Source organism: Dasypus novemcinctus, chromosome 21 (assembly GCF_030445035.2).
Source record: "Dasypus novemcinctus isolate mDasNov1 chromosome 21, mDasNov1.1.hap2, whole genome shotgun sequence".
Lineage (NCBI taxonomy): Eukaryota > Metazoa > Chordata > Mammalia > Cingulata > Dasypodidae > Dasypus > Dasypus novemcinctus.
Window position 1 is genome coordinate 67006547 of NC_080693.1, and position 15067 is coordinate 67021613.

General features: G+C 34.9%; 1 protein-coding gene across 1 annotated transcript in view; it reads left to right on the forward strand.

The window, feature by feature from the left end:
• Positions 1 to 12344, forward strand: part of LOC131275138 (uncharacterized) — a 36049-nt gene extending 23705 nt beyond the window's left edge. The window contains exons 5-10 of the mRNA XM_071210910.1: positions 2895 to 2948; positions 4251 to 4355; positions 5599 to 5652; positions 6278 to 6382; positions 9109 to 9162; positions 12157 to 12344. Of these exons, the coding sequence (XP_071067011.1) occupies positions 2895 to 2948; positions 4251 to 4355; positions 5599 to 5652; positions 6278 to 6382; positions 9109 to 9162; positions 12157 to 12344 (560 nt within the window). The remainder of the gene's footprint in view (positions 1 to 2894; positions 2949 to 4250; positions 4356 to 5598; positions 5653 to 6277; positions 6383 to 9108; positions 9163 to 12156) is intronic.
• Positions 12345 to 15067: the final 2723 nt, after the last annotated feature.

Below are 15067 nucleotides of genomic sequence, written 5' to 3' on the forward strand. Positions count from 1 at the left end.
TGTAATTAATGATATAGTTGGATTTTTATAATAGCTTCATTCAGATATAATTCACTTTTCATACAATTCAGTTAAATATACAATTAAATGGTTTTAATATATTCACAAAGAAGTGCCACCATCACCATAATCACTTTTCACTATTAGAGCTTCCCGTCCGAAATGGGATGAGGTCTCTTACTATATATTGCTTTTTTTTTAAAGATTATTTTTCTCTCCCCTTCCCCCCCAGTTGTCTTCTCTCTGTGTCCATTCGCTGTATGTTCTTCTGTGACTGCTTCTATCCTTATCAGCGGCAACAGGAATCTGTGTTTCTTTTTGTTGTGTCATCTGGTTGTGTCAGCTCTCTGTGTGTGCAGCGCCATTCTTGGGCAGGCTGCACTTTCTTTTGCGCTGGGCGGCTCTCCTTACGGAGCACACTCCTTGTGCGTGGGGCTCCCCTACACGGGAGACACCCCTGCGTGGCAGGGCATTCCTTGCGCACATCAGCACTGCGCGTGGGCCAGCTCCACACAGGTCAAGGAGGCCCGGGGTTTGAACCGCAGACCTCCCATGTGGTAGGCAGACACCCTATCCATTGGGCCAAGTCTGCTTCCCTGTAATTGCATTACTAATAGTCTTTGTTTTATGTGTTTAGCTGTTTCATATTTACAGGTTATGACTGTTATACTGTTATTCCTCATGAACGGTACCTTTTGTTGTCCCTCTTTGTCTACATTGATTGGTGCTTTCACTCTAAATTCCACTTTGTTTGATATTACTATTGCCATTACTGTGCCTGTACTATTGCATTTGCCTTGTATGTCTTTATTTACCTCTTTGTTTTCAATCTTCTTTATCATTTGAGTGAGGTGTATTTCCTGAAAACAGCTTACAGCTGGAATTTTAAATACCCTTCACACTTTTCCCTTTTAATGGGAACTTCCAGTTTAGTTAGTGTAATACTGGATAAACTTAATTTTATTTTTTATCTTATTTTATGTTTATTATTTTACAATATTGTTTCTTTTTTCTTATGCGTATTACTGGTTTTTTCAAGTTTTTGTTCATTATATTTGTTTTCCTCCCAGTTAATTTTGCAGTTCTAGAGGTTAAACTCATTTCATGAATGCTTATATTCCATTTTCCTTCTTTCCCTATCATACTTACATATGAATGAACTATTTCTAGGAACAGAATACTGCTTTATTCACCATCAGGATACCCTCCCCCATCATATGTTTTATTTTACCACAGAAATTTTAGAAAACACTCTTACTCCTTACCCCAGTTTCCCCACTCCCCAACATGAGATCTTTGGAATGTCTTTACTTCCCAAACTATATATTCTTAACTCCCACAATCAACCAACTCCCAAGTTTTGCTAAGATAATTTAATATTTCCTAGAGTTTCTCTTACATCTCCCTTCTATTAAAAGAGTCTTTATTTAGCACTTACATTACACATTCCCAAACAGACTATTTTTGAACACAGAGAGGAAGGAAGCTTCTGTCCTGGCATCCCTGTACTTTCACACCTCACAAGCGTGAATGTTTCTGCCCACCTGTCTTATCCTTCCTGGCCTTTCAGGGATCAGAGGAACCTGTAACACACTCATACTGGCCTTTGCTGACTTTCATCAGGGTCTTCTGGGTTCCAAGTATCAAGATCTTCTGCTTTCTAGTTCCGTTCCCATGCACTGACACTTCCTTGGTGCTTTCCAAGTCCATGGGGGTGAGTTCCTTGCCTGTTCTTTCCTCCAGGACACAATCAGAGCTCAAGGCTTGACATATCCCTAGCAACCTGTATAGGCTGGCAACAGCTTGGAGGTGGTAGTAAAAGGGATATTAGCCACATTCAGGTCTCCATGTTCACAGAAGCCCTTCTAAAATGCTGATTAAACTAAATATAAAAGAATTGGAATAATATAATAAAGGAAAATGATCAACCTATATTTTAAAATTTTCCCTTGTCAATGAGAACATGTTAATCCTACTAATAGAGTCTTCCTCAGCCAAGATAAATTTGGGATATTTTAATGGATAGGATCTCCCTAAAGGCCCAGTTCTTGGCCAGAATCCCCAATTAAATGCCCTATGCAGAAAGCCCTTTAATCTTGGGTCAGAATTTTCCCAGTCACAAACCAGTTAGGTAAAGAAAAAGAAGAAAGGATGTAGCTGAATCCTCACCCACTTATATAAACTCCCATAAAACCCAGGCAAAAAAAAATTGTAATCCCCTTCAAGGATCCCTTCATTTTTCCATGATGGGCTTAGTTCCCTATAGTAGTCCAACTGAACCAATACAAATTTTCCACACTATCCTGACCTGTTCTTAGTGTTGAGGCAAAAATTATTAATGACCAGGAATGCTTTAAGAGACACAGATTAGAAGTTCATAAATTCTTCTCACTACAGAATTAGCAACATTTTTAACAATTGATAAACATTTGTAGCCATTCTACTGGTACTTTGTGTATTCAAAAAGAAAAATTTGTTGAATTCATAAGATATCATGTTTATTCTTCCATGATTCCTAAGTCACAGCTAGATTTTCTAGTACTTTTCAAAAAAAAATTTGTTGAATTCATAAGATATCATGTTTATTCTTTCATGATTCCTAGGTCACAGCTAGATTTTCTAGTACTTTTCGTTTCAGAGACTAAATGATAGGACTATCCACTTTTCTTCCCTAAATCATAATACATCAGAGCTGCTGGAATATTAATTGTATTCAGTAAATAATTGTATTTATTATCATTTGGACTTTAATCTATCCTCTTCCATCTTCAGAGGAAGAGGATAACAAAAAGGCAAAATTTTCTGGAATAAAGAAATACTGCCAAATTCTTCTGCTTTGTGTGTTTTCTTGTCTTTTTATCATGTTTTTGTCTAATTTATTCCTTGTCTTACAGTTAATGGTAAGGTTGAGCTGAAAAAGGTAATGAATGAAGTGAAACCTTTTACAGGTGAGATAATACTAAAATACTTGTACTTGAATTTTAACCCAGTGTTATATTTTTCATTGTGTTTTCCCAGTATTGCATTATAAACTTAATACTTCTGGTATTTTACATATCTTTAATGAAATATTTACATCCAACTTTTCTTCTCCCTTAGAGTTTGAATTATCTGGCTTCAGCCATAAAAATAATTGGCTATGTTTAAGTAATGAATTCTAGATTTTGTAGTTTCTGATAATAATGTGCTGATTGTAGCAGTTTGATATAATTGATGAATTCCAAAAAGAAATACTGGATTATGCTTGTAATCTGATCTGTACCTGGGCATGACTGAGTTATGATTAGGGCGTGGGGACTCACAGATAAAAGTCATGGCAAAGAACAGAGTTGAGGGGTTTCTGATGTTGGAGTTTTGATGTTAGAGTTTGATGCTGAAGACTTAAGCTGGAGACCCAGGAAGTAAGCTCCCAGAGGAAAGAGAAGCCAGCCACCAGGAAGGAGGGAACCTTGAACCCAGAGAAAAGCAAGCCCCGGGAACATAGGAACCCAAGAAGCCTGAACCCTCACAGACGGTGGCAGCCATCTTGATCCAAATAGACTTTGGTGAGGGAAGTAACTTATGCTTTATGGCCTGGTATCTGTAAGCTCCTACCCCAAATAAATACCCTTTATAAAAACCAACCAATTTCTGCTATTTTGCATCAGCACCTCTTTGGCTGACTAATACACTGATTTTAACCGGTGTTTAAATCAGAGGTCACAAACTGGCCACCCATGAGTTGAATCCAAACTGTTATCAAGTTTTATAAGGTGTGATAACACTGGCTTTACATTCCCTCACAACAAGAGCTGCTTTTTGTCCTCTTTGGACAGGTATGTGTGCTCTACTTCACCATAGCCAGTTCCACTTACATCCTATACCTCCAGGCTCCTATAAGCTTTGAGTTAATAACTGCTGGTTTAAATAGTCAAAATAGAAAAGCACAGCAAAGAGGAAGGTGAAAACTTATAAAGAATTAAGTTTTATGGGGCTGCTTTAAAAAATAATCACATGATTAAGCACTAAAAAAAGAAATTACATGCCGATTATATAATCTGAATTTTTTAATGCTGTGGTGTATTGCCATTAGGCTTAGGAGACGATTCTCCCTTTCAATGAAGAATCAAAGAATAAATTCTCTCTCAATCATCCCTAAACACTCTGGGAACATTTGAGAAAATTAAAGTGAAGATGGCATGGATGGGCCAGTTTTTTCATTATAATGTCCTAAAATTGCCATATGTCAACATTCCTTTTTTCCTTCAAAGGAGAGAAAGTTGATTCCAGCAAACTTGAAAGTGTTTTAGGAAACATGGGGATTGAACTCATGCAAAATGAATGCTTGAATTTGCAGAAGACTCTGCCAATTAATGGTAAGTCTTATGAATACCATAAGAGACCTAGCTTTGTATAACTATGAAAAACTCCAAATAAGCTAAAAGTGCATGAAAACTGTTAAAAATCTAATGCTACTACCAAAAAAAATCATCATTTAGATTTTTCTTTAAAAATCATCAAATCCTTCAGCTAATGTTGCTTTCCAAGAGCAAAGTTCATTACCCCTTATCTTGCTGTTTTAACTAGATTTCTAAACATAGATTTTAAAAATAATAACAGGGACAGGAAAGAAGAGAGGGATGAAGGGAGAGAAGCAGAAGTCAAGAGATAATACAAAGAATCCAAATAATGTAGCTGCGTGTTTCTGCAGATAGACTATATAGTTTACCAACAGGTAGATTATATAGTTTACAACAAGTGTAAAATTTTGTGTATTGAGAAAATGCTGTATTTCTTAACTTCATTAATAGGTGAAATGAAACAAGAAATTTAAGAAAATAAAAAATGTTTATAATTCCATAAATAAAAGGTAATCACTGTTAATATTTTGGTACCTTTCCTTATAATGCTTTTAAGATTAGTTAAATAGAGATAGATATAGATATAGGTATAGATATAGATATAGATATAGATATAGATATAGGTATAGATAGATATAAAGATTTAGATACAGATATAGATATATAGTGATAGGTATATACAGATAGATGTAGATACACATAGATAAGATAGAACATATTTATGTGTATAGTTGTAACTATTACCTCTTCACAATGTTGATGGGTGTATTCATCATAGAAAACCTTTATAATGCAGATAAGCACCTCCAAGTGATAACTACTGTCAAAAACTTGAGATGTATATTTCCAGTTCTTTATGATTATATGCCCTTTTTAATTTGTCAACCTGGATAAATGTTTGCAAACATCATTAAATTCCTTCAGCTTAAATTCCTCTAAGTAGAGTTGCAAAATGGAAGCTGTTTTGCCTATTTTCCCAAATTTCTTTCCAGGAAATTTATAGTAATTTGAATTCTTACAAGCAGCATTTGAAAAGGCTATTTCCCCTACATTCCCAATATAGAAAAAAGGCATCTTGTTGTTCATTGTTATGGTTTGCATTTTATTGTTGTACCACAGAATGAACATTTTTGTGTGTCTAATATCTATCTGCAATGGATATGTTCCTAAGGAAAAGATTTTTAAATTCCTTCTTTCTGAAATTAAATGATGTGTACTATCTTTCTGACTCTTTTTCCAAAATATCCCATATGTATAGCTGATGGAAAAGTGCATCAGAGAAGGTTGATGAAGAGCATAATGTCTCTCAAACGTGAGTAAGAAGTAAATTGAAAAGGCTTCTAAGACTCTTATTTGTACTGTTAAAATATGAATCCTCTTTCTTTTCCTATATAATTGAGTTCTTATTTATGCTTCCTTCAGTAGCCTTACATTTTGCCAAGTAGTTTCCTCTACTGTGATTTGCCAGAGAGTTTTAGTCTGTCTTGGATTTTTCCTAATTTAACTCCAAAGAAACAAAATAAATCTAAAATGCAAAGCAAACGGTGAAATGTGAAGGCTGTCAGATTAAGATTTCAGTCAAAAGCAGAGACAAAAAATTTTAAAAGTACAGACAATAACCCCTTATTTACAGATTATTACGTCAGTCTCTCTAGTTCTTGATTGTCAGCCCCTTTTAAGAATATTTTAGGGTTATTTCCAACATAAGATTTGAGGGAACAGGTTTCAATTCTAATTCTCTATTGCCTTTCTCTGGACAAGATTGAAGTTTTGGCATTTGTCTTGAAATTCCTAACAATAATACTAAGAAATGAATGACTTTTTAATGTAATAGAAACACATGCTCTGTAAAGAAAAAGAATATTCCAGCATGAATATGTCATCCAGCTTTATAATCATTCCATTTTTCTCGTACCACTTTTCTGTCCCTTACTTAGAAGGGAAGGTTGATGTCAATAAGCTGGACACTCTTTTAGAAAACATGGGGATTGAAATCACAGAAAAAGAATTCATGGATCTGACCAAAAGACTTCCATATGACGGTGAGCACTGTAATCACCCCTGTCCTTTTTAAGAGGTATTTATTCTTACAGACTTGATAATGAGAATTTTTCAAACCAGATTGTCAAAATGCTAAATATTTTTTAAAAGCTTAGATAAGAGCTCAGTCTTAGAGTAAGAATAAATTATTTCTCTTTATTTCCATTAATCTAAAATCCAATTTCTTCTCCAATGTATACTAAGCATTGCATAAAATGAAGCCAAGAATTTGTTAAACTAGAGAATAATCAGGAAGTAGAATTCAAAATCTAAGAGGAAGATTTACAATGAAAGGAGATCACCTCACATTTACTTCTCCCAAAGTATCTGGCTCCATATTCACCATGCTACTAAAATATGCTGTCACTTAGCTGACCAGTGGCATCATAATAGACAAATCCAATGTGGACTCTCTGATAGCATTAATAATCCTGATTTTTTCTTTTATTGCCTCTCTCTGAATTTACTTTCCATAAATTCTTGCTCTCCAGAATTTTATTCTTCTCTGTCTTTCCTGAAGCCCATCTTTTTGAGAGCTTCCCTTACTCTCTTTAAATCAGTGGGTTAAGTTAATGGGACCAACTAACTTTTTATGAACTAGAAATAGAATGGAATAGCATAGAAATGAATATAAAATATCAAAGCTTATGTCACACAGTAAGGCTAGATATTGTTTCATGAAACTTTATGATCAGTTTTGTATATAATTGTGTGTATGTGTGCATGTGCACAAAGAGTTCATTAGTGTGGCTAATGATCAAAAATTTAGAAAAACACTGCCTTAAATGATAATTATGTTACAGTTCTATTCTCAGCCTACTGGTTTTTTTTTTTAACTTCCACATTCTCCCTGGATAATTTCACCTACCCTGTATGTTTAAGATTTTAAATCTTTTATCTCAAACTAGACTTATCCCATGATTTTCAATCTAATACAGTAAAGGAATTTTATCTAACATGATCAAGATAAGTAGCTGGTCATATAATTTAAAAATCCACTTAAAGTAAGAAATAATAAAAATGGTATATATACATACATGCCTTAAACATTTTATATGAATGGAATAATTGGGGCCAATCCATTTCATTTAATATAGGCCTGTTCTTTGGAGATTTTCTTGCATAAGCAGACTCATTTTTCATCTAGTCTACCAATTTCAGTTTCTTTTAAGTGGACCATAAAACTTAAGCAGAAATATCAGTCATAATCAGTCTATACTTTAGTTTCTCCAATCTTTTTATAGTTGTCTCATCCACACCAAATTCAACAAAACTTTTTCAGCAATTTGCCTTTACCAAAACTTTTAGAATGATTCAAATTTATTTTTGTGGGAAAAACTCTCTTTTCTATCTTTTGATCTATATAATGATTAAGTTTAAATTTAATAACAAGTACAACTATATACAAACAACTCTGGGGATAAGCACAGCAACTCAACTGATAAGAACATAAATGCCCTAGCTTATTAAAAGTGTAGCTTATAACTGTGAAAATTTGGTATCCCAGTCTAAATATTTTACAGAAGGAATGAAAGAATTTCAGAACAGCAGATTGGTTAAATGGAAGTCAGTTAAAAAATCTTCTATACCAACAAATATCTGTTGAAACATCTTGCCTTAGATTTTCCACTGGCAATCCAAACTCAACGTATAAAAAGTAAACTATTTTCCCTATTAAATTGACTCTAATTCTTGATTTTTTAAAATTTCTGTGTCATCATCATCCACCTGCAAATATCCATTAAATTATCCAGAAATTATCTTTGATCTCTCATGTTCCCCATTCCATGTAAAACCAGCTGCTTTTTTGCTCTTAAAAATATTCCATATCTATATCTGTCTATCTTTGCTCTTTACCCTTAATTCAGATCTTCATCATTCCTTTGCAGTCTGCTTCAGTCTCTTGTCTGGTCTATCAACCCTATTTTTCCCTTAAAATTATTCTTCACAAACTAGCCAGGATGATTTAGCTAGGGTGAAAATCTGACCTCAACTTAAAACCCTTCAGTGATTGCATAGTTTAATAATAGTTTATATTCATTGAATCTTACAGTATGCTTGGCATGGTGCTAATAATTTTTTCATGAATCGTCTCATTTAGTTAATGTATTCATTCATGAAACAGATATCTATTGGACACCAAATTATATGCCAGTGTCTATTTCAGCCTTAGAGATAAAGCCATGAACAAAATTAAGTAATGCAAACTTCATAGAGCCAGAATTTTTATCCCTTTTTCACTGCTATATTCCCAGAATCTAGAAGAGTACTCAACATATAGTAGACATTCACTAAATATTTGTCAAATGTATGAATGAACCAATCAAATGAATGAAAGCAACTCTTATCCCCATTTCACAGATGAGAAATTTGAGAGTCAGAGAGGTTAAATAACCTATCTAAGTTATACAACTATCAAGTAAGAAAGTCCAGGATTTAACCCAGGCAGATCAATGTCAGAGTCCAGACTTTTAGCCATTTTATGTCACTACTCTGACTCCAGTTGCCGGTGCCTCCTAGAAGAAGACAAATAGACACTGAGAGCAAACAGCAAGAGCAAACAACAGGGTGGGTGGTGGGGGAGAGGATAAATAAATAAATAAATATTTTTTTAAATTTTTTTAATTTTAAAAGACAATTTTCAGTTGGGCTCTACTTCATAATTTAAATAGTTTATATTTCTCTGTATCTGGCATTATCAGTGACTAAATTTTGCTTTCTTTTATAGCTAACAGGAAGGTCCAATTAAATAGACTGATGGAAGAATTAGATACTGTTTTAGGTAAGTGGAAAATCACTTACCTCTTGACACTATGTTTTTTGTTTTAATGATATTTCCTACTATCCCTTCATCCCCTTGTTAATTTTACCTTTTTAACCTTTCATTAATTAAACATTTGGCCTAACTACTTTGGATTACCTATGCTTTAGCAATAAACAGATCTTTGCACAAGACATAGGAAATTTCAATTTTTAGGTAACAACTAAGGTAACATCTGCAGACATAATTATTTGACTAGATCCTCAACAACATTATGACTTTCTAGGTCTCATTTTATCATATATATTATTTTTCTCCTACATTATGAGGACAATGCTTTTTATTATGAATAAGAGAGAATATAACATTTCTAAGTCAGGTACTGTCTCCATATATTATAACTTGTATCCTCATTTCTTTATGGTTCCTCTAGCAATAAATATGCTGGTACACAAGCAAATGGTTTGTTTTGGGTTTGCTTTGTTTTTTTTTTTCTCATATTTGGATTTACTTGATAGTGTTCTATAGCCATAATAAGAATCTTTTCTTAATAGTGTGGGAATGTTTTTAGTCCTAGTTTTACCTTTTGGTCTTCCCTCAACCCAAGTCACAGGAGAGACCATCAAGATTTGTCCACAACTTCTCCACAGTTGTGATTCTCCTTAAAGATGAGCTGGAGTCTGAATGTCAAGCAGGAAAATTTCATTCTATTTTTGTCTTTGAATCACTTATTGAATTTTCCATTGGTATAATGGCTGCATAGAAACTCTGAAAATTCAGACCTCAAACACCTGTGAGATAAACAAAACTAACTGAAAGTATTGTAAGATAGGCCTGGAAGGCCCTCTGGAATCATGGCCCAATATTTCCCAAGCCTGAAGGAAAACTAGTCCCAATAATTTCTTAAGTCTATCTTAGATAACCAGTTTTCCTTTCTTTGAGCATAAATATAAATTTCACCTGTAGTATTACTCCAAGTACAACGTGAAATATTAGCAATGAGCAAATTCCTGCCTAGTTGGACAAAAGAATCTCCAAGGCTATTTTGCCATTTATTTAGGTAATTTTAACTGGTTTATTGTACCTAATGAGGCATGAACTATATTATATACTAAGTCAGCAGAAATGAGAGCAAACTTTTTTGACAATCTTGAATTAAATAATACCTATGAATACATTCAGTACACTTAGGAATCTGTTCTACCACTTATTAATTTCCCCAGAAAGGTTTCTATCCCGTTAGACTCTATAAGGAGATAAGGTCCATTGAGGCTGTTAGAAAGTCATATACTTGGAATTATTACTCACACAGAACATAGCTAATAATTCTTTAAATTAGTTTGCTAATAAAAAGCTGAGTTATAGAGTTAGGTTTGTCCTAAGTTAAGTGATTGTTCATAGTAAAGCTTAAACTTAACTTATTATTAGTAATAAGGGAGATAATGAAAGGATAGCATCAGATGTATATGATCTTAAACCAATAAAAAGGAATGATACAACGAAAAAGAGCAAGAATAAAAATATGTGAAGGTGGGAATGTAAAATGTGGAAATCAGTATGACAGTTCCTCAAAAAGTTAAATATAGAATAACCATATGACCCAGAAATTCCACTCCTACATATATATCCAAGAAATTGAAAAGAGGGACTCAAACAGATAACTGTATACCAATATTCAAAGCAGCATTATTCACAATTGCCAAAAAGATGGAAACAAGGCAACTGTCCATCAAAAGATGAATGTATAAACAAAATGTGATATATATATATACATATATACAATGGAATATTATTCAGCCAAAAGAAAGAATGAAGTTCTGAGACATGGTGAAACATTACATTGAGTGAAATAAGCAAGATACATAGAGACAAAAACTGTATGATTTCACTTACATGAAATATCTAGAAAAAGCTAATTCATAGTGTCAGAAAGTAGAGCTTACCAAGAGAGGGAGGAGGGAGAAAGGAGAGTAGTTGCTTGATAGGTGTACAGTTTAAATTTTTGAAAATTTGAAATAGAAATTATTTTATTTTTTAGAAAAACTATGTGAAGTATAAACAAAACACTGACAATCTGTGTGTTCTTGTTTTGATGGCCTTACATGGAAATTCTCTACTTCATGCAGTTTCCCACTTGTTCTGAGGATCCTAGGTTGGCAGGCCACTTCAATGGACCACCTACTTCTTAGGGTTCTATGGAGAACCTCAATTTAAGGTCTCTAATAGAGGAACTTTTCAAGTCTGATAATATCCTTACATTTTTTCAGAGGTTTGGAGGTTCAAAGATAGTGAAATTTTTTAATAAGAAGCATAATTGTATAATTGATTATTAGTATATATAATTATATTCTGTGTAATTACACATAATTAATCATACATAATTGTATAAGTAAGTATCTTGGATAACCATGAATAATTATCCCAGTAAAATGTATTCTATCATTGAATAGATATGTTGGAATGCCTTAGGCAGGGAACCTGATATCTAAAATTTCTTTAGCCAGCATGAATGCTGTGGCTTCTTGACAAAGGAATGTTTTGGTAAATCCAAAAAATAAACATAATATTAATAGTAGATATTCATAACCCAGAGAGAAGCAACTGTATAGAATCCATTTAGAGATGCACAAAGGTCCCCTTAAGGGTGATTCCAATCTTGGTCTCATGGTTACAGATTTTCCAAAATTGTTTTGGTTTCAGATGAGGCATGAATTGGCCATGTCCTCTAATATCTTAGAAAAAGGTCTTCATCAGTGTTTACTAATGTGGCAAATTTGGGCTACAGTAAAAGTTTGTTTTACATAGTACTTTGACAAGTATCCATTTGAAGTTTTATCTGTTGTAACCAAACAGCCACCCCGGCTTTGCCAGGTATTATCCTCAAGGATCTTTCTTGCAATCTGATCATTCCAAGTGTTTATTTTTAGAATTGGGGTCACAGTTTGTGCTTCTATAATGGAATCCTTGAACCTCTTTCTATAATTGCTTTTCTGATCTCTTCACTTCCTTACAAAGTGAAAAGTCTATTTCAGGGACCCTTTGCTAGAAGGACTCACAGAACCCAGCATATAGTTACATTAACAGTAAGATTCCGCCCCCTGGAGCGGCAGGAACTAGAAGCCGAGGCAGTGATTGTGGTGTGGTGGTGGTGCCGGGAGACCCGAGCTGCGACGCCTCGGCGGCCAGCCTCAGCTCTGATCTGAAGAGGGTCTGGACAGTTCCAATGTGCAGCTGATCCGAGGCGGAGATGGAGCAGGAGGCGTAGAGCTGAGCCAGTGGCAGGAGGTGGCCCGGTGCCAGCCCGCCGTGGGGAGAGGCCCTATGAATGCAAGTGGGAAGGATGTACCTGGACTTTCTCCCGTTTCAATGAGCTTGGATGACATATGGGGATACACACCAGATATCAACCACATAAATGTGATCAGTGCGGCCGACAACTCATGAGATCTGACTATCTCAGGCAACACCAGAAGACTCATCTGCAGGGGTCTGGATCCCAAAACCCACAGGCCAATAATGGACCGATGGATGATCTTCCTGCCCCAGATCTTTAGGTCAATCTCCCTTCCCCCCGTTTTGGCCTTTCTACCCAAATCCTACCTTCCTCTGACCAGCTAGTCTCTTTGGGTATAGGCTTAGGTGAAGCCTAAGAAAGATTATGGGGCAGTGTTGATGCCCAAGTGAAACTTTGGACCCAGTCAGGACTCCTCAAAATTCCTCTCTGTCTCAGATGCCCTCACTTTTCTGTGGCCAGGTACTTGAGTCAAGTTTAGCTGGATGGGAAGATGCAGCACAGTAGCGAGGAAGAGCATTTTTAAGCCTTTTATCTTATGTCACTCCCCAGCTTGAAACCCTTTAGTGATTCCCCTTTGCCTGCTGGATAAAATCCAAGTTCTTTATCTTCCATAGTTTCTAGAGGGAGAATATGTTCAAATCCTGAATTTATCCACTTACTAGCCATGTGTTTTTTTTTGTTTTTAAATCTATTATCTATCGCCAATCTATCATTATTTATATTTGGAGCATTTGGGAGTGGACTGCGTACATCATGTTCCTCGAACACATAAAACTTCCATGTACATTTCCTAATGTACTTGTGTAACCACCTTAAGTGCAGTTATCAAATTAAAGAAAATGTTAACATTTGTATAAAACTTAGAGTATACATATTCCAATTTTTTCATATGTCCCAATAATGTCCTTTTGAGCTCTTTCTTCTCCTTTATTAGATCCTGTCCAGGATGTCATGTACTACATTTAATTGTCATTGTCTCTTTAGTGGTACTTTCTTTAATTATGGAAACATATATACATATATTTCTATCTCAATCACTTCCACAGATACCTCAGTGGGATTAATCACATTCAAAATGTTATTACCCTCACCAACAACCATTACCAGAACTTTCCCATAACCCTAAACAAACCCTACACCCAATATGTGTGAATTCCCCTATGAATGCCTCTTGTCCCTTGTAACCTGTACTCTGCTCTCTGTCTTTAAGTTTACGTATTCTCCAGTATTTTCTTTGTGGTTATCATGAACTTAAATGTAACATCCTAAATGTATAACGATTTTGTTTGGTTTGAAATCAACTTAACTTTAATAGTATACACAGACTATGTTCTTGTGTACCTCCCTACCCCAAACTTTATGTAGTTCTTGTCACAAATTACATATTTATATATTATGAGTTCAAAAAAAAAAAAACAGCTAAGATTTATTGCAGTGATACAGCAAAGATAGCAGGATCAGTAAGGGGAAAAGACAGGCAGAGTCTGGAGGAATCCATGTGCAAGCTTCTTATGTTCTCCCTCTCTTGAGGGGCTACACATAAAATACCATGCCTCTAACAGCAAAAAAAAAAAGTCAGTCACACATATATGCCCAGAGAAGTTCATTAAAAACTCAGTACTCAAGTTGTTTGTTTGTTTTAAGGAGGTAGCAGGAAATGAACCCAGGACCTTGTAAATGTGAAGCAGGAGTTTAACCACTGAGCTACACCCACTCCCAAGTATTTTTTTCAATTATCAAAATTCTAGACTCTCAGAAGGAACACTAGTGTTCACCATAAATCACAGTTTATACAAATAGTCTAGGCACAGTGAACCAAACTTATCAGATAGTAAGTGAGGGAATATTCTGAAATCCAAGTGCCAACCTTCTAAGCAGGATCTTCTAAGATAGCAGCTTCCATCAGTCATGTTAACTCTTTTCTGTACAAAGTCTATTTAGTAAGATGATCTGCTAAAGCATTTTCTCCAGCTTTTATATTATCTATTTTTCTGTGGACTTCTACTTTTATGATAGCAATTTCTTTGAGTAACATGAAGGCATCATTGTAAGAAACGAAGATTAGTTTAGTTTGCACAGAAAGGAAGAAAATATTGATTAATGTAAATTGGCAGCCTACTGCCTCAGTCTCCCACTCCCGGATTAAACAGGAACAAAGGAAACCAGTTTAAGCCAGTCCTATAGGCAGTAAAAAAGATACCCAAGAAAGAGCTAAGTCAATACCAATTCAGCACTAAATTCCATTCCTTATTTGGCAAAGGGGAGCAGGTAAAAACTAAAATGATTGGAATGTGATGGGGGAAGCGGTTAATCACAAACTTTTGGGCGGAAAAGTTAGATCTTCTCAGATAGGCTGTAACTTCTGAAGTATCCAATCTATGGAGAAACAGAGAAAGGGCTTGCATGCTAGGCTTAGGGGTATAAATTGTGTCATTTTTCTTTGTTCGGAGCGCTAGCCACATTTTCTGGTTGTGCGCCCCTTCTTGCAAAATTGAGAATAAATTATTTTCTTCTCCACAATCGGGTGAGCCTTATTTTCTTCCAGAAAAAGATTTCTTTCCAACAATCATGCAATAATTACTATAAAAGTATGTTTGTCATTTAATTTTACCAATTCGACTTCCCTAGAGA